This window comes from Phaethon aethereus (genome assembly GCF_964289735.1).
Source record: "Phaethon aethereus genome assembly, chromosome: 5".
NCBI classification, from domain to species: Eukaryota; Metazoa; Chordata; class Aves; order Phaethontiformes; family Phaethontidae; genus Phaethon; species Phaethon aethereus.
The window spans coordinates 12623275-12641820 of NC_138579.1; the positions used below are offsets into that span (position 1 = coordinate 12623275).

The 18546-nt window shown below is 44.3% G+C and overlaps 1 protein-coding gene across 1 annotated transcript; it reads right to left on the bottom strand.

Moving 5' to 3' along the window:
* Positions 1-231: 231 nt before the first annotated feature.
* On the bottom strand, positions 232-5414 carry EIF5 (eukaryotic translation initiation factor 5; the record flags this gene model as incomplete). Its single annotated transcript, XM_082000368.1, has 10 exons — positions 232-637; positions 1429-1563; positions 1840-2004; positions 2291-2452; positions 2628-2786; positions 3312-3451; positions 4160-4271; positions 4601-4773; positions 5000-5081; positions 5343-5414. 10 exons carry the CDS (start codon positions 5412-5414, stop codon positions 545-547), a joined length of 1293 nt encoding a protein of 430 aa, XP_081856494.1. The 3' UTR covers positions 232-544.
* Positions 5415-18546: the final 13132 nt, after the last annotated feature.

An 18546-nucleotide genomic window follows, 5' to 3' on the forward strand; every position in this document is an offset into this window, starting at 1 on the left:
CAGTTGCCCTCTGTTTTATAAAACTGGCATCTGCACACAGGAGGTTTCCCAACACCCACTTCTTGCCCAGGTTTCAAGTCTCCACTGTTGCAACAGCCTCTAAGCTAAGCATGTGTACTTTTTTTGTCTCATTCAAGACATCTTTGTCATTTTTGCCTCAAACTTTGCACGTTTCACCATGTTAGGTAAATACTTATTTCCTTCCCAAGTAAGGGAGTTCAGAGTCACAAATGAAGATTGACCAAAACCAAATCCTTTATTTCCACAACTGTATAAATGTGCTCCAAGTATGTGTCCAACACAAGTTAGAAAAACGAAATAGAACATGCCAGTTGCAAACTAAATCAGTTCACCAACGTGCTGACTCCTTGGTATTAGGCTTAGTTACACAAGACCACTCACAGTAAAAAGATACATTTTTTTAGAGAGTACAAAGAGTAGCAGGATGTTAAGCCATTTCAGCTTGTGCACATACAAGTCACACTTCTGGCAGAAAATGCAGGAGAGGTTTGCATCATTATGCTGGAAGCTATGTTGCATCACTTTAAATGGCATCAATATCAATATCATCATCTTTATTGTTTGCAGGCTTCACAGTTTCAACTTTAGGTACACTGGCAGTTGTGGAGTACACCACCTGTGGAGACAAGACACTTTTACTACAGCACCTACTGCCATCCTTAAATACTACATTAATTTTAACATCAGGAGTTGCAACACCTGCCTGCTCAACAGCCCTCCTCCCTATTGCTGTGAGCTGCTTAACACACTGTACAGCACCTTCCATATAAGATCTAATACTGTACAGGAAACCTGAGTTCAGGCATGCTGAAACTACAACTACAGCTTACCATCTGTCTGTAGAAGACAGAGGCATGCCTGTGTGTCTACAGGAAGCAGCATCTTGTATCCAGGATCAAGTAGATCCTACTGGGCAGAGAACAAAGCAGCATCCCACAGGCAAAAAAAGTCCCAGCCACAGTCAGCTGGAGTGTAGCTAACAGATTTCCCGCCCCCCCCCCCCCCGGCCTGAACTGTGAAGAAAACAGTCATTTTGTTAGAAAAGCTGATGAAAGAACATACAGCTACTAACTCTTCTAAAACATGAGGTTTTGTGCGCAATCTCGTCGTTCTTCCACTGTATGAACTACTACAGTGCAAGAGACTATACCATTCCACAATGATAAGTCTTTGGCTACTGAGATGCAGTTGTACTGTAACCAAAAAATTATCTTAGGCAGACAAATGACTATGCATAGCAAAAACACTCTGACCAAGGATTGGAAACAAGGTGTTCCTCCAGTTCCCAACATGCACAGTAGCACATGAAGTAAGCTATTTTAGAGTGCACCACAAGAGAGTACAAGACTTGAATGTGCAGGAACAGTGTGACCTTGGAATTGTTTACAGTCAGTGAGCCTTTCCTACCTCTATGTTTTCATCTTCATCCTCTTCTTCATTACCAGAAGATTCTTCTTCAGCTTCCTTTAGCCATTTAATAAATGGTTCTGCTTTGACACGGATCTCTTTGGCAAGCTCCTTTGAAACATATTTCTTTGAGGCCTGAAAGACAGAAGTACACAGACTTTGCCTCAATGCTGAGGGAGCTTACATCGGATCATATCCGAATACAGCAAGAACCTACTTAAAACTCAAATCTCACCCTACGTCCTTGAGCAACTCATTTTTGAAAGGGAGGTTTCTCCCAGACACTAACTTACCTCAGATTAGTTGTTTCACAACATCTGCACAAGAGGCTACACCAGAACAGCGAAAGCAGGTACAGTACACTACATTCAGGTACTTAGCTGGTATAGTATGTGAAATACTACCCCTTACCTTTTCTGCCCAGCCAAGGATGACTTCTTCTTCCAGAAGATCTGCATCATACATTTCCTTCAAAATATGTGGTATTTTAGAAATAAGCTGAGACTGATGCATGGCTACCACACACTCAAAACCATGGAGAAGGTACCTCTGAGCCTTCTTGTTGTTGTGGCAGAACTAGAATTGTGAGAAAAGCAAAAGCAGTTAAATTAGCTTCCCGCCCATGCCATTCCGTAGAAAGAGCTGCTGCATCTGCTCTCAACTCAATGAGACTGCAAAATTTACAACAGCTCATACTATCCTTCCCAGCAGTTCTCCCTAGCTAAGGAGGGTTTTAAAAATGAAGAGCTACAAAAGGCCTTCTTCCCCACAGTACCAAGCAATCCAGAACCAAGTCAAGTAGTTGCTACAAAAAGCCAACCCAACAGTTGTTACACTGGCTGCAAAAGAAGAGATTGCTTACACGAAGGAAGTGACGCCTGTATTTCCGTATCTGTTCACGAATCTTTTCGTCAAAAAGGACTTCAGTGAGAACTAGTGGGCCCATAGCCTTTACATCCAGTCTCTCTGCTTCTGCTACAATGTCTTTGTCAGAAGTATCAATGACACCTTCTTCCTTCTTTTTCTACATAGAAAGTAACAGATAGGAACATTTTAAAGCTACTGAGGTCTGCGTCAACACTTTATTGTGCCATTTCCTTCCCCACCACTAGTGAACCAGTACTTTCGCAGAAGCTTACCAACATTTTACACAATCCACAGCAGAGTGGCAACCAAGCCAATAGCCAGAGAATACTCACTTTCACAAAATCAAATAGTAAGTTGACTCTCTCCTCCACGGTTCTTTCCAGGTCTTCACTAAGTGTGAGGTTCTTTGCATGGTCACTGATTTCATCCATTCTACGCCTCTGGGCTTCTTCTGTTGTGTCTTCACCCCAGTCATCATCATCCTCCTCCTCCTAAGAGACAAAACCAAATCAACAGGTTCATACAATGTTACTACAAGCTTAGCAATAGGCAAGTGTTGTTTCTAGACACAGATCTGAGAGCTTTTTTTAATACATAGGTACTTTTGATCCCACCCCCCCCCCCAAAGTTACAGTATGATTTGGAAGTCAAAGATGATGGAGAAAGGGCAGATGTAAAAAAGAAGTAATAGAAGCTAGACTTGAGGTTGTAGCCATCTGTAGGGTTAGTGTTGTAAAACTGCACCACAAGTATCTAGTATACTGACGAGATACTCCTTTTCAGGGACCCGGATTGCAAAGCATATGCATGTGGCTTTCACTTCATAAGGAGCACAAACTCTGTTACTTAAAAGTTGACAAAGCTGCTACAGAAGAGTCACATGGATACTTCTGTGCCAGGAGTCAAGTTCTGGATACAGTAAGAACTTTTGGTGCAATGTTGACTTGCAAGGAATACCCGTGATTTAAAAGTAAGACACAACACACCCCCATCTCCCCACTTGCCCTTCTACTTACCACAACCTGTGGAGGAGTAATCTCCTCTGGTGGTGGGGGTGGAAGTGCCTCATTGCTGGACAGAGAGCCATTCTCTTTGTCCTTGCCTTTTCTGTTCTTCTTCTCCTTTTCTTTCTTTCCTGTACCAGTGTCACCACTTTCTGCAAGTGAATTTTAATGTTTTATTCTATGAACTAGAGAAGCTAAAGTCCCTGCACTACTGCCAAATCCCCAAGTAGGTTTGGATGCTTTTATCAGCAGTAAGTTATGTGTAGTACCCATCCTCAGATACATGCAGGGCAGATGTACATCTGCTGGGGAAACCCCTGGTTCCAGCAAAAGTCTTTTTTCTCATCAAAACATAAGGTTGTCCAAGTCTATATAACAGGTGACCTCACAAAGCAGAGACCTCTGGAATAGGTTAGACTTTTCTATTCTAGCAAGCTTAAATTGCAGCAAGCAACTAGATGCTTACTACAGAGTGTTGCTTGCACAGAACAAGTACATTACAGTTAGCATTTACTATATTGCTTTTACTTCCTATCCTCCTACTTCATTCAGACTTGAAGGCAAAACTGCAGTGAGCTCCTGCTGACTAGCTCTCTGCCTCCTACGCTTTGTCCTGCATAGGCAAATCCAACTCTTCCCAAGTAGAAGTATTTGCAAAGAATACAGATCACAAGGGAAGAGACTGGTCATATTAAAACTATGAGCACAACTACTTCATCCTGACCCACAGACATTCTCCAGGAGTATGCTGGAGCCTTTTTACATCTTAATTACATGTGAGCTATTTGTTTTTCTACTTCATTAACAGCACTCACACTGAAAAACTTCCCTTTACCCCCACCAAATAACGAAACACTTACCAGGTGGGTTTTTGAGAATGAACGTGCAGAGTTTATGGTTTGTGTCAAGCATGCCTCGGTAGCCACAGGCTTTGCAAGAGTTACCTATAGTTTGTTTCTTAGGATTGACATGCTGTAAAAAAAGAACAACCTCCAGTTAACATACCACTTACCAAACAATTATGCATTAAAGTCTAAACCTGACGTTTACATTATCATCTCCACAGGATTAAGCCAAAGGTTTAAATGCTTTATATCACCCCCAACAGAGCAATTTTAGAAGTAGCAATTTATCTCTGAAATTTTTAAACTGTTGTAAGTGTAAAACCTTCCCAAAGAGGGTATGTACATACTGGATTTTCTCTTCATAGATATTCAAATCAGCTATTAACTTCACACTACTTCTGTAAAGATCTAATGAAGTGTTTCCATAGTCCTACCACTACTACAGAGAGCACTCACCAGATCAGTTTCAGGATTCTCACACTCAGGACAGAGAACAAATTTTTTAATGAATCCATCCAACATGTCTTGCAGCTTATTCGCCTCATGAGATCCATTGACAATGTAACGGTCATTCTTAACATCAAACTGGGTCTGTGCTCCCAGCTCACAACCAAAAAATTTGGTAGGATCTGTAAAGAAAGTACAATAACCACTACTGCCCTCGTATCTTCACTGTTACTTCTAACAGCAAGTAAATATGCCATCGTTTCTTCCTGTTCATTATTTTATCCTGAGATAATCACATTTCTTCCTTAGAAATCTTGAAAGAATGGTATTAATGCTTTATTAGCTAATTAACACTACCACTTAAACACAAAAGCATTAAAAAATGCTGTGTCACTCTGGACAACTTACACGTTGGAGGCCGATTAAGCGCCTTTGCAACGTCAACCATGTTGACTATAACCGTCTTTATTCCATTTCCTTTGCCCTCCACCTAAAGGCAAAAAAAAAGTGTTTTAAGTGACTGCAACAGCCAAACCCAATGTGTATTCCCCATTTCACTACATCAAAGTTCTGCTTTGAAGTCACTCTTCTAAGAGGCGCTAATGTGCACTTATGTCTGGACAGAAAGCAGCAGACATCCTCTTTGCCCTCTGAACTGAACCTCATCATTACCTCATACCTCTCTCCCCCCTCTATCAAGAGAGCAAGAGCTGTGAAACACCACCCACTTACCACCGGGTTAGTAAGTTACCTTGGCAATCAGACGGGGCATTTTGTAGCGATAGAACTGATCTGAAACACTGCGGTTGACGTTGACAGACATTTTGCCTTATTAGTAGCTTTATCAATAAGATGAAGAGATCTTTGATTGCAGTTTTTTGGTATCTTCTGTCTGGAGTAGACGGGATGACATAAACGACTGCAAGAGTTCTCGGTCTCTGACATGAAAAAATTTTCGCCACTGAGGCTGTAAGGTTCTTGCTTGTACGCTATGTTTCCCCAATACAGGTACCAGTGGCTGCGCAACAGCTCTGCAAGTGTTAATAAACAGAAATGAAGTTTATCTTAGCATGCACCAATCAGATTTTGCTACAGAGCTATATAAGGGACTATACTTAGGGTGAAAGGAAGAAAAAAAAATTCTTTATGCTATGGCTTTCTTCAACTTGTGAAACCGAAAACAACCACCTTGATTTGTACTGCTACGTAACTTTTCCTCAACTACACCACAGAGCTTTCCACCCTCTTCTTTCTTACTACCCAAAAAGCACTGAACAGCTTAAGACCATTTGTTGTACAATCAACTCCTGAAGGAGTGCTGCGATAAGGAAGGGAAAGGAACACTGCTCGATTTATTATGGAGACCAATGGCTCTTGCACCGAGAGGGTCATGTGATACGTTTCAGGCTGCAAGCAGGAGAAAGATCTGGAAAACAGTTTTAAATTCCACATCATAACATGAACCTTTCACATAAGCCAAAGTCTGTCAGAATGTTGAGAAAAATCAGTAAGATGAAGCAGCAGCAATCTGTAGCCCAACATAATTTTTACATGGCTTACCAGTTTTTTGGATCGGAGTGGAAAAGAGTTGAAAGTTAGGTAATTCTCCCTCTCACTTATGGATTCTCATAGCAGCTTCTCTTGAGTTTTGACTTAACAATAAGCCTGATAAAGTCTGACATAAGTTGCTTCACTGTAGAAAGCCTAGCAATGCAGAGGTACAGAGCAGTGCAGCAGCTTTTCCAGTTGATTTTTTTCTTAGGGGAAGGGGGAGGGGGGAAGGAAGGGGAAGGAGGATGAATCCTATTATTAAAGTTGCCTTAAGCAGTATTTACATATTTAAATTAACATGTGTCTCTATAATCACATCTAAGAGTATTTAAACCACAACTGTTTGCCTACACAGGCAACCCTGACTACAGCATGGCTATTCTGACACGTCATCACGTTGTTATCATTAACGACAGAAGCACTGACACATTAAAATAGCCTTCTTAGTATTTATGCATAAGAGCACGTCTATTGGTTCCACGTGGTCCGAGTCCCTCCGGTTAGATTTACGAATTCTTTAGCAAACAGATTTGTACGTGCCGCCTGCTCTACATTATCCCAGACGCAGTTCTGCCTTTCCTCAGCAAAAAGTGCACCGTGGACTTTGGTTCAAGCACGAGGCTTCCTTCCCCAAGATGTCTAAAAAGAGCTACCATGTGACCTGACCACATGCTTACAGAAGCACTGAGGAAGCAGGTACCTCGGTGACCGAGCAGGAGCTCTCAGAAAGAATGTGCGGTTTCCCCTCTTCCAGATTACAGCTTTTGTCTGTTGTAGACTAAAGCTCCCTCTCCTGGTCCCTAGGACACCTCATCCCAAGCACCATCCCCCCCTCCTTACGCTATGCACAGAGAAAAGAGCGGGAAGGCAGAAAGACTCCCCGCTTCAAAGCGCCGTTTCCCCGCCCCACTTAGGCCTGTGATGAGTCATAAATGCAGCAATTAAGCACTGAGTCACCCCTGGAAGAGACTGGGGGGGGCTGTCACCTCCAGCCACGCATGCGTTCTCCAGCCGCGAAGAGACACACACACAGGCTGGGCGGCTGCCCCCCCCCCGGGGGTGGGGGGGTTGTAACTGCGCCACAGCGCCGCGCACCCCCTCCCCGCCCACCCGCGGCACGGGGAGGCGCGGCCCCAGCCGCCGCCATCTTGTCTCGTCGCATGGCGGTGGTGGGGAATTAAAGAAAAAAAAAAGGGGGGGGGGAAACCCCCGAACAAAAAAGCCAGCAAAAGGATGCAATTGAAGCGTTGGGGCTTTTGCTCGGTGGGGGGATTCTTTCGTGTCCCCCATTGTGTGTGTCCCCCCCCCCCCGTTTCTCTTCCCCCTCCCACCAAGGTGCCGGATACTTCGTTACACAAAACCCACTATTCGCCGTTTACCGACAACCCGACACCCCACCTCAGCCTAATGCCCCCCACCACCCCTTCCCCAGACCCAAACCTCTTCTCAATCCCGACCGCCCCCATCCGCCCAAGCCCAGTGCTAATACTCACCGTTTTCGTCCAATAAAGACATAAACCCAACGCTGCTCGCCCCGGGCTGCGACGAAGCCGAGTGTGCGAGGAGAACAGGGCCGTGGGGGCGCTTATATCCTGACGGAGAGGGAGGCGGAGGCGGACGCCGCAGCCTCCGGGTCCCGGCGTCCTGGGGCGGGCAGTATCAGCAGGGACAGCAGTGCCGGACAATCTGCGAGCAAGACACAATCAGGGTCATCGTTAGCGGCTACACCTGAGAGGAGAGGGAGGAGGAGGGGGGAGAAAAGGGAAGGGGGGAGGGAGAGGCGGCGGCCCGCGCGCAGCTCAGGCAGAAGGGGGCGGTTGACGGGACCCCGGCAATGGCTGCCCCGTACTCACCTCTAGAATGTTCTCGCTCTGACTGAACAACGCCAAAGCTGGGATCAATCAGCCAGCGGCGTGCCCCGCCCCCCAGCCCCACCATTGGCTCGTCGCTCACCTTGAGACGAAGCTATTGGCTGAGGACTCGCCATCCCCCCCACCCACTGGCGGCGACGGCTATCAATCAAGACACCCCCGGTTTCGCCTCCCTCCCCCTCTGCCCTCCCCCCGCCAGTGCCCCAAAGGACATCGCGTCTACTGCGACCCAGTCTCGCGAGAGTGTGTGGGACAGGGTTGGGGGAGGCGCGGAGCCGGCGGGGACTGAGTCAGGGCGGCAGAGCCCGGGGCGGGGGGGAGCCGCCTGCCCTCAGGCCCGCGGAGCCCTCCGGGAGACGCCTCACATCCCCCCGCTTCGCGCCTCTGCGGCAGGGTGGGGCCCGTCGCCTTCTTCCGGGGGCTGCCAGGCGAACGGGAGGCCCGAGCCCCCGCGGCATAGAAGGGTCCCTCGCGTGCGGGCCGGACGCGCGGCGGCCGGTAGCGCAGCGCGCTGCGGGAAGGGCCCGAGCCCCCCTCCCCGCCTCGCCTTCCACACGCGGCGCAGGCCCGGGGGAGGCCGGCGCTGCGCTCCGTGGCAGCCAGCCCGCGCTCGGCCGGGGGCTGGGGAGGGGCGTGCGGAGCTGCGCTTCTAATGGAGGCAAAGCCTGCAATGCTGTAGGAAAATTTGGGTGGGTTGCGACTCGTAATAGATCGGCCATGACTGAACGCTTGACCTCACAGCAACTCTATTACAAATAATTTAAAGCGATTAAATTGCTGAATAAGTTGTATTTTTCCTGTACAGCCTGCTTTCAGGGTGCAGGGAAGAGCCTATTACTTAAGCGTCATGAAGACTCTGCTTTGGGTAGCTCTGGGTGCTTGGGCTACATTACAAAGGGTGACACAATCACCATATGCATATACTCTAAACAACTCCCCTTCTGAATTGGGACCCTGGATGAAATACATGTTTAGATTTACATTCACTTACAAAGCAGAAAACTTTGGTCTTTTCTTCCCTGTGCTCTTTATTTTTCCCATCTTCTATCTTCACTCTTCCAGTATCACAGGAATTGAGTATTTTGGACATTTTAGAATGTGAATAATGTTCACGTAGCAAAGAACTTTTTTTAACTTTATGAATTGTGTGATGAACCAACTCTTTTACCCCTATAAATACTCCCCAGCAGAATAATACTCCCCAGTTCTCTCACTGTGTCTTACTGAATAATGTTGTAAAGCTTCTTGATGGCTATGTGGGTGTATAGAGGAAAAGAGACGGAACGAAGATAAAACTAGTAGTGACATTAAATAGTCATATATTCTAAATCTCTTCCTGCCTGAAGTTAGTTTTGAAATGTAGGTTTCCCGGCTGACTTTGATAACATGTTGATGTGGTCATAGAATTGTTAAGGTTGGAAAGGACCTTTAAGATCATCGAATCCAACCATTAAAGGAAACACCCCTCCTGCTGAACCTTCAAGCACATCTTGAACATTTTTGGTGTGATACGCAAAAGAACTGCATTAAAATATGAAGGTGACAGATAAATGAGGTTTTCTTAGAAATCATAAAAGCTGTGCTATCTTTACGCATACTTCCAATGACACACAATAATAAAAATCTTGTTCCCTCAGCTGAAGCAACCAGAGGTAAATGTGCACATCTCAGTGCCTACTGACAAGACCCTCCTACACGATGGCTGCTGCCCTAGTTAAAAATCTCTTTTCAGCCTATGGAACGGCAAGTCTGCGTAGCCAGGACGCCATTCTGTAAAACATCATGTAAGTCTGTCTTGGACTTCACTATCTGCATTTGAAAAAGTTAAAAATTCTTCAGGGTATGTTAAATGTCTCTCTGATAAATAACACAGCAACACTTTTTAAAACATGAGAAAGAGCGTTAAGGTGAAATAAGGAAGCATCTCCAAAATATGTGAGGCTTGGCAGTTACCATGAGGGGAAAAAAATCGTAAAAATATGGGAGGCAAGAATAGCACAGCAGGAACTCCTCTACTGCGAAAATATGCAGCATGTATAACTTGCTAAATGTCTCCCGTCTGTGGCTTTAGTTCCATGCTACAACACCTATGAGGTTAATAAATTACAAGTGTTAAAGCATACTGCTGCCAACAGCACTTTATTGAGCAGCAAAAGAGAAATGAGACCCTGGATTTGGTGCTAGTTGACATAGTGAATAACTCTGAACAGTTATGATTAGTAGCATAAAGAAGTTTTTTTTTAATTTTATAGCATAGAAATTAACATCATTGAGTTAAAGAGTTACCTTTCAAGATAGTGTTCCTTCTGCAAAAAGCAGGTCCCATACAGATGAAGTCATGTGATATTCTCCCGGACTACACAAAACAGACTAAAATTGTGGATTATTGTCGTCCTGGTGCCTAGCTGTTGATTTTTTTTCTCACCAGAATAATTAATCAATATTAAATGTTGGATCCCAAATATTTTTCCTGAATCTTAATATTTATAGTTTGTTCATTTTAGTTTTTTGTGGCTTGGACAAGACAGAAAAGTATTTTCTCTCCTCCCACTTTAAAATGTCATGGTTTCATGAATCCTATGTTCATAGTTCATATTGCCTGTGTGACCTTCAAAATACAGGCCACTTATGTGCTTTGCATTTCATTGGTGGAAACTGAGCAGGTTTTATATATACTTTTGTAGTTAAGACATTTTAAACAGCATTAGTAAGTCAAGCTTTGGAAGTGGCTTCATGTCTGAGAATAGGAAATTTTCCACTGTGGACCATAGTGTGTGTTTCATTATCACAGGAATGCTGTATTATCATTCAGTTCAGCCTTGAACAATTCAAGTTTGTTTTATGTTGCCTTAGTTTTTATTAAAAATAACAAAGAGTCAATGTCTGTGACAATGCAACAAAATAAAAATTCTATTGACAATCTTAATATAGGTCTGTATTTGAAATGTAAATCTTCAAAAATGGGCGTTGTAATCATGTGTGTTTATATTCTCTGATAGACAGCCTTGTGTTCTGTCTGCAGTTTATTCGGCAAGTTTGTTGTCTATCAGTGATGTGGTTGGCTATAACCATAACCCTATTTCAATACCCACTTGGTAACCTTGGCCTTGAAGAGTACTTCTTCTCTGCTCTAAGATGTACATGTTATCTCCCAGTGGCTGGTTCAGAGCTGTTGTTTTGTCCAGTGCAGGCAGGAACCCTTAGTAGCTGAGTAAGTGATTCCTCGTCGTGCTGTCTTCACGGCTTTGGCTGTAATTTCAGTTAGTTTCAGAAGATGGAAAGAGGGCCAAGATTATGTGTAGTTACACTGAACCCTGAATAGCAATAGCCTTTCTTCTTCCTATCTTGGAAATGTGTAGAGAAAGTTTAATTATTTACATGCCAGGTTTGAATATGCAACCTTTGGGGAAGTGTGAGTCCAAAATCCGTCAGGATTGACACTAGACACTGCTCAGGAGCAAGGGCAGAGGTTCATTCTGGTTTTACTCTTCAGGAGCTCCACATGCATTGCCGTCTGGCAGCTCACTGTTCATCTTTGCAAAATGCCTTCCTTTCCATGCTCTGTAACGTTATCATTCTTGTTAGCTGCTATTAGTAAACAGAGGAGACAAAGGAGAGCGAGCGTATGATGTTAGATACACGTATAGCCATTATTTACAGTAGTTATTATTTTTATTGCTTCTATTACTATACAGAAATGCTAAAATCTCCCAGCTAGTGTTTGAGTCTGAATGCCCTGAAAGGGCTCAGTGTTCAGCTGACAGCATGAGACAGGCTCTGCCCCAAATCTGTTGTTACTGTCTCGGTAGTCACCGTGAGGCTCCCTCCTGCCCTCCTCTTCCCATGTGTGTCTGCCTACGTAGGGGAGGCACTTCACCAAGGAGAAGCATCCAGCTTCCTCTGCAGAATATAAACTAGTGTTTGATAGCTGTAAATGTTGAGGGAAAAGGATGTTTTTTCTATATCCCAGGGTTTCCTAGCAGGGTGCAATCTGGGGGATGAATACAGGCTGGCTGGGTGGGGGAGCGGTGCTAAGGGGGTGCTGGGCCTGACACTCCAGTTAGCGCTGCTCAATATGAGACCCACACAAGGGGTCATCTGCTGAAATGGGTCACTGCCCCCAGTACCAACACTGTATCCAACACCAAGTACATTCACCACATTGCATTAAACAGAGCAAGGAGCGGCTTCCCAGAGCATCATCAAATCTAACAGGCCTGTTGTCACTTTGGCTTCCATGAATAAGGCGAATCATAGAATCATGAAATAGTTTGGGTTAGAAGGGACCTTTAAACGTCATCTAGTCCAACCACCCTGCAATGAGCAGGGACATCTTCAAATAGATCATGTTTCTCAGAGCCCCATCCAACCTGACAAAGCTAAGGTGGGCAGAGAGTGTGCTGGCTCTGTCTGGATGTAGGTTTGGTGGAGAACCCTTTCCAAAATAATAGTAGTGACGTATCTTTTCTTAGACCAGCTGGTACGTCTGGAAGAACTAGCAAGCTTGCTGAACAGCTGAGTAATACCCATTGACGTGGGCTGAGAGAAGGGCTGAAGGCTGTCATGTGCATCTCTGAATTTTAAGCAGTGCATGTCTTCAGCAATGCATTAGAAAAGTACGTGTTCGGACTATCAGGCTGCATGTCCCACTGTGTTTGGTAGGATACCATGGATTTTCATCATGGTATTTCTTTATTTTTTAATACAAACACGTTGATTTGCTTTGCGTGTTTTTTTCTGTATTGGTGATTTTTCAGTAGTGTACCTTTACCTTTGGCATTGCACTTGGCTGGTTCTTTGTCTGTGGGAGGCGTCTGTTGGGACTTCTACAAGATAGTAGCTGTTTGGATGAAAGGATGAAACAAAACATCCTTTTGAGCAAATAAAACCAGGCTGTCTGTGTTTAAAGAGGCAAATAAACAAAGGCAAACTCACAGAAATGAATGGAGAGTGCAAATGGGGTGGAAGTTCAATCAAGAGGTGAATTCAGCACAGCACAGTTTGGAGGTCTGTGAAAGAGAGATGTCCCCAGCTTTGAGAGCTGTCTTGTCTCCGTGTGTCTCAGCAGTGGGTTGAAGCGTTGGTGATGGGAATCGGAGAAGCCAGGTTTCCTCAGTTTGTGCAGGTAGCAGCCTTGGCTACAGGCCTAACTGGCAACCATTAGCATTATCCAGCAGTTGGACGCTTGTGGTTGGCAGATCTGCCTGCTACCTATATATGGTTGCTGAAAGAAGTGGATGTGGAAGATAAGGAGTCATTGGGGAATATAGCTTCCAGATGAGAACATGCTGTCAAAGCTGCCTGCCCGTTCATTATGCCCATTAGCAACCACTGCATTTACATTTCCCTACTACTTGTCATAGCCAGGTTTCAGACATCAAAATCCGCCTGCTTGTGCGTTAAGTTAAATCTCTCTTCCAGTATTGTTTTAGTGATTTACGCTTTCATTTCCATTTCATTAAAGAAATTGCTCAGGTCCTCTGCAGCTGTCGTGTGTTTTGCCAACATTTCCACATACGCATCCTTTCTCATGTTTTTCTTTGGCCTCTGATGGTCTGGCAGCCAGTGCTGTGATTATCAGTATTGATTTCCCAGCAGATGTTAGCTCTAAGTACTAAAAAAGAGTAATGAGTGCTTAGAGTTACCTATTGGCTTTCTACTTTTCCTAAGAGGAAGGTGTGGTAGCCCCTGGTTTTGAGAGCCTCTCTCCAGAACCTCCTCCCAGTCTGGGGAGACTTTGGAGATCTTAAGTGCTTTCAAAGCCTCTCTCCCATGGGCAGAAACATGTATCTGCTGACCTAGTTTCTAGGGTTCTGCACTGCTGGTTACAGCATGTTTTGAACTCTTCTGTTCTGCTCATTTAACCATGGAGGAGTTCCTTTGCTTTAAAATAATATGAGGGCAACATTGAAGGTATTTTGCAGGGCACTACAGGTTTTGTAGTGGATAATGTTGTATTTGTAGGTTGTAATTCAGAATATGCTGCTTGTTTGGTCTGTTTTGCCTTGAGCTTGAGTACAGCTGGTGTGGGCTTCTTAATAAAAATACAGGGATAACCTTTTGTAATGAAGCAAATAATACATGACTGTCACGCAGTGCCAAGGTCTTTGAATGTGCTGATGGTTTGCAGCTCAAATATGTATATTACTAAAGTAAATTATTTGCCAAACTGGCAAAAAAAAGGAATGGTACTCAAAAAAAGAGGCAGAAACTTTGCTCTATGGTTTGCACATGCCAAGTTTATGTACGCTTAGGATATTACATAGACTAGTAGCAATATTAAAATAGCTGATAACACACATGGTTTCCAAGAGTGTTGTAATGAATTAGGTCTGGTTTTGGCATATGGGGATTCTGTGATAGCTAATAGCAGCTGACTTGAAGCACTAATAACATGTCACTCTACCCATCTGTACCCATGCCTCATGTACCTGAATGTCAATGTATTTGGAATTATCCAGGGGGTTCAGGAACAGGTAGATGGGGCTGACGAGACAGGCAGGTGCATACACACACAGATACACACATCGCAATCACATATATCTTGCTTGCTTAAGAAACGAGGCTAACAGTACCCTTGAACATGAATTCAGGTCAAATGTGGTGACTGTAAAGTCTAGCATGATTTTACTGACCTAACATAGGTTTTTCTGTTTGAGAACAACCCAGGAGACACACTGAAGGCAGAACTTTCTTATAAGGATATTACTGCCTTGAACTGTTTTCAAAATCAGTTTTTGAAAGGACTTAAGACACACAGTTGGGTCAATGAATGCTCAAATGCATAATGGAGGATGAATTTTGCCTTGAAGCTCAAGGATGTTATTTTAAGACTCTTGAAGAAACAAATCTTGTCCACATGGATTGTTTTTCAGCTTTTTACTTGAGACAGTTTTAGGAAACAATCTTTCCTGAAACAGACATTTTCATAGAGTTGAAGGGATCTAAAATAAATGCAGATAACATGATTTGTGGCTACCACACTTATCTGGGAAACTATGGTACCAACAACTGGGTTAGATTAGGTGGTGGCTGTGAACATTTTGGCACTGTAACACTTTCAGAACCTGATTTTAGGATTCCAAAATGATCGTGTGCATGTGAGATGACTACTGTAAAGCTTTATTCAGCCCTTGGGAGTCTAATTTATCCTTATTTCACTAGTGTCTTTAACATGTCTTTTTGTTAAGTTAAGCCTTATTTGCACAAGTAATTTTAAGCACAGTAGCATTTTTGCTTCAGTGCCTGACGTAGTCATGGGGCATCTGAATAAGCTGTAACTTGTGGTTGTGCAGTTCTGCATGGATTTTGTATCTGGTACATTTTCTCTGCACTAAAGAACACAAAGTAGGACTTCTTAAAAGTTGCTCACAAGCACCCCACCCTCTAAAAGATGAGATACTCCAGAAGAATACACTGGCTACACTGGCTGCTTTCAGTGTTGTTTTGCTGCACCTCACCCACAGTTTGTTTTTAATCATTCTTATGAATGATTTACTGTTCCCTTTCTATCATGTTACTTTTTCATTGTTATCTCCAGCAGGAAAAAAGCTTTCAAAGGGTTCCTTAGGGTTTAAGGTGTTGTTTGTCCTAGATATTGGGCATGACTTATTCAGAAATGTGTAATAAATACACAGCTCCTCTCGTTTCCGATTGTTTGTACAGTCGACAGATTAATGGATGACTAGGTGATGGATGAAATCTCCGTTGTAGATGAAGTTAGAGAGAGTGTGTGGGTGCAGGTGGGATCTCGAAGGTCATATGTAAATGCTTGTGAGCTCATTCAAGTCCATGGAGATGCACCATTTCATACAAGTGGATAATGCGCTGGTTTAACTCAGAGACTTTACTTCTGGGACGCCTTTCCTGATAGTGGCTTTGTGCACTTATCCCCTATTATTATTTTCCCTGTTTGCTTTTTTCCCTGGTGCACTGAGACAAGGAGTGCCGCAACAAGGGGTTTTGATAGTTTAGTCTACCTGCTGCAAGGGTAAGTCTCTGTGTGAGCCTGTGTACTCTGGAAGAGGTTTACTAGTACCCGTTTGATAAAACTTCTTTTTGTTTTATAGATCACGAATTACGAGTCTCAGTGCCACTGCCGCTCCCACAGAGACCTGCAATGAACAGCTGAGTCATACAGATGAAGCTTGAAATGTCTCCCCTTGCAGCCCCATGGCTTCCTCTGCAGAGAGTCCTGAGCTACTGCATCCTGCACCCTGCAAAATGTTCGGGTGGGCAGGAGGGTGAATGCAGCTCAAATATGTATATTACTATACGGGCACCTTGTCCGGCAGCATGCTAATTCTGGTGCACGGGGAGGCGTATGCTGTGACCTGTGCAGGCAGATTGCTCACAGCTTACTCAATTCCTGGAGCAGCAGGGAAGCGGGCAAAGTATGGTGGGCTGCCAAGTCACAGTCCACTCCCTAGGCTGCTTGAGAGTCAGCACAAACCTTATCCCCTGCTATGGAGTAAACTGCTCAGTAGTGGCTTCTCCTACCCTAACAAAGGTCTTAAAGAGGCAGTTCTGTAGCTTACTTCAGGTTGTGGCAGATTTGCCTGATTTTTATTGTGCTCCAGATCTGCAAATAGTGTTGTGTTTGCTGTAGTGATTCTGACCTATGTATTTCTGCTGAGAGATCTCTGGTAGATGTGATCAGTGTTGGGGCGGTCTGTTTCCCTACATCTGTGGACTCTGCACAGGGCAAGAGGCTGTGCAATATACTCTTCCAAAAAAACTGCTAATGAGAACAAATGGATCCGAAGGAGAGTTATTAGTCATGGGTTTTCCATAGCAGTCTCTCTCATGGAGTGCTGACTAATGGCTACTTCTCAACAAATAAATAAAAATATCAGATAAAATGAAGTCAAATTCTTAAACCTTTACTCAGGACCAGCTAGGCTTCAGCCATTTGCTCTGACCGCTTTTGAAAGCTTGGCATGCATCATTTGCATGGGAGAGCTGTGCCAGAGCTCTGAAAAGCCTTATATGACTTAACACTTGTCCTATGACTTATATCTTCCCCATTTCCCGCTTACACCGTGTTTAAAACTTTTGGGAGCCTCTGTTGTGCACAGGCCATGCTAAGGCATTAAGGACAGACAGGATTCTGTTTTTAAATCCTGCTTTGAAAATCGCTTCATAATACGTCCCTGGAAGAAACTCCTGGTTTGTTTATTTTGATTTGTCCTTTGGCTGTGGCCAGACACCCAGTCATGGGCCAGAATCTCACTGGCCAAGTGCCAACGCAGAGCAATTTGCAGCTCCGTGCAATAGACTTCAGTTCATTTTGGCCACATGTCCGCAGCGTTTCCCAGAGCCAGTCATCTGTGCTTCAGCTGATCGGGGTGCAGACTGAACTCTGGCTTGCCTGGCTGAGCCTGCCAAGAAAAGCATTAGCTAAGCAGAAACAGCTTGTAGCTGAGGGCAAAGGTGAGCATGCATTAAGTATCCACATCTTGACACAGAAAGGATGCAGCTACAACCAAAACAGGGGAAAGGGGACTGGGCAGACAGGCAGCCGCCTGAGGTGACCCAGCAGTGCATGCCACACTGCCTGCTGAGAAAGGCCTCTTTGTCTCCCTGCATTATGTCTGCCTGTTTTGACTGAGATGCAGAACAAGTTTAAGAAACCCACCTATATGGCCTCGATGACATTTTTCTGTTTCTTGGCATTGCCTTGTTGTGCTCAGAAAGGCCTTGAATGTGTTGGACCATTGTGTATATCTCAGCCGCAGCCAACGAGAGAGATTTGTACAGCTGGCTTTGCAGTTCCACTCTCCCTAATGTGCAACCTAGGATAGAGAGGGTGTTTGAATGCTGGGGTACCTTTCTAACAAGAGAATTCACTCCTGAATCACAGTAGTGGTGGAAGATAGGAGACCTGCATTGCCACACCTTATTTTCAACTCTGACAGAAGCCCTGCTGTGTCCATGAGTATCCCTCAAAGAGACAGGACAGGTTTTACAAAGAATGGTCTTATCAGAGTTCTTGGACTTCACCTGGCTACGCACAGTCCTTTTATGTTCTGACAAGGCTTTACTACTTTGATAAGTTCTGTCTATAACATCCCCCTGCCCATGGACTATAGATGACATGATAAAATTGACTTGACTTCCAGTTACAAATGGTTTTCTTTTCAGACTGTCTTTCATATATATTTTGCACTGGCAAAATGGTCAGACTGTGGGCCTTGAAGCTCTAAGACTGAACATTAGAGATACCCGTTCTGTGTTTCCCTCAACTTTGGCAGCATTCAGAAGATTGGATTTATCACTTGACCTCTGTATCTAACAGATGCTTGTTTGGCAAAATAGTTCTTGAGTGGCATGTCCTGATTCTGGATTCAGCTCGGCACTGTTTGGTGGGACTGTTTTGTGGGAGGAGGTAGCTTCCTCCTCCTGCAGTGGCTTTAGGTCCAGCCAGGAGACACCTCGGGTGTTGGCACGAGGTAGTACAGTCCTTCAGCAGTCCTGGATGCTGTTAGCAAATGGCAATTCTAGCAACAGGGAATGCCTGGAGTGTAACACTTA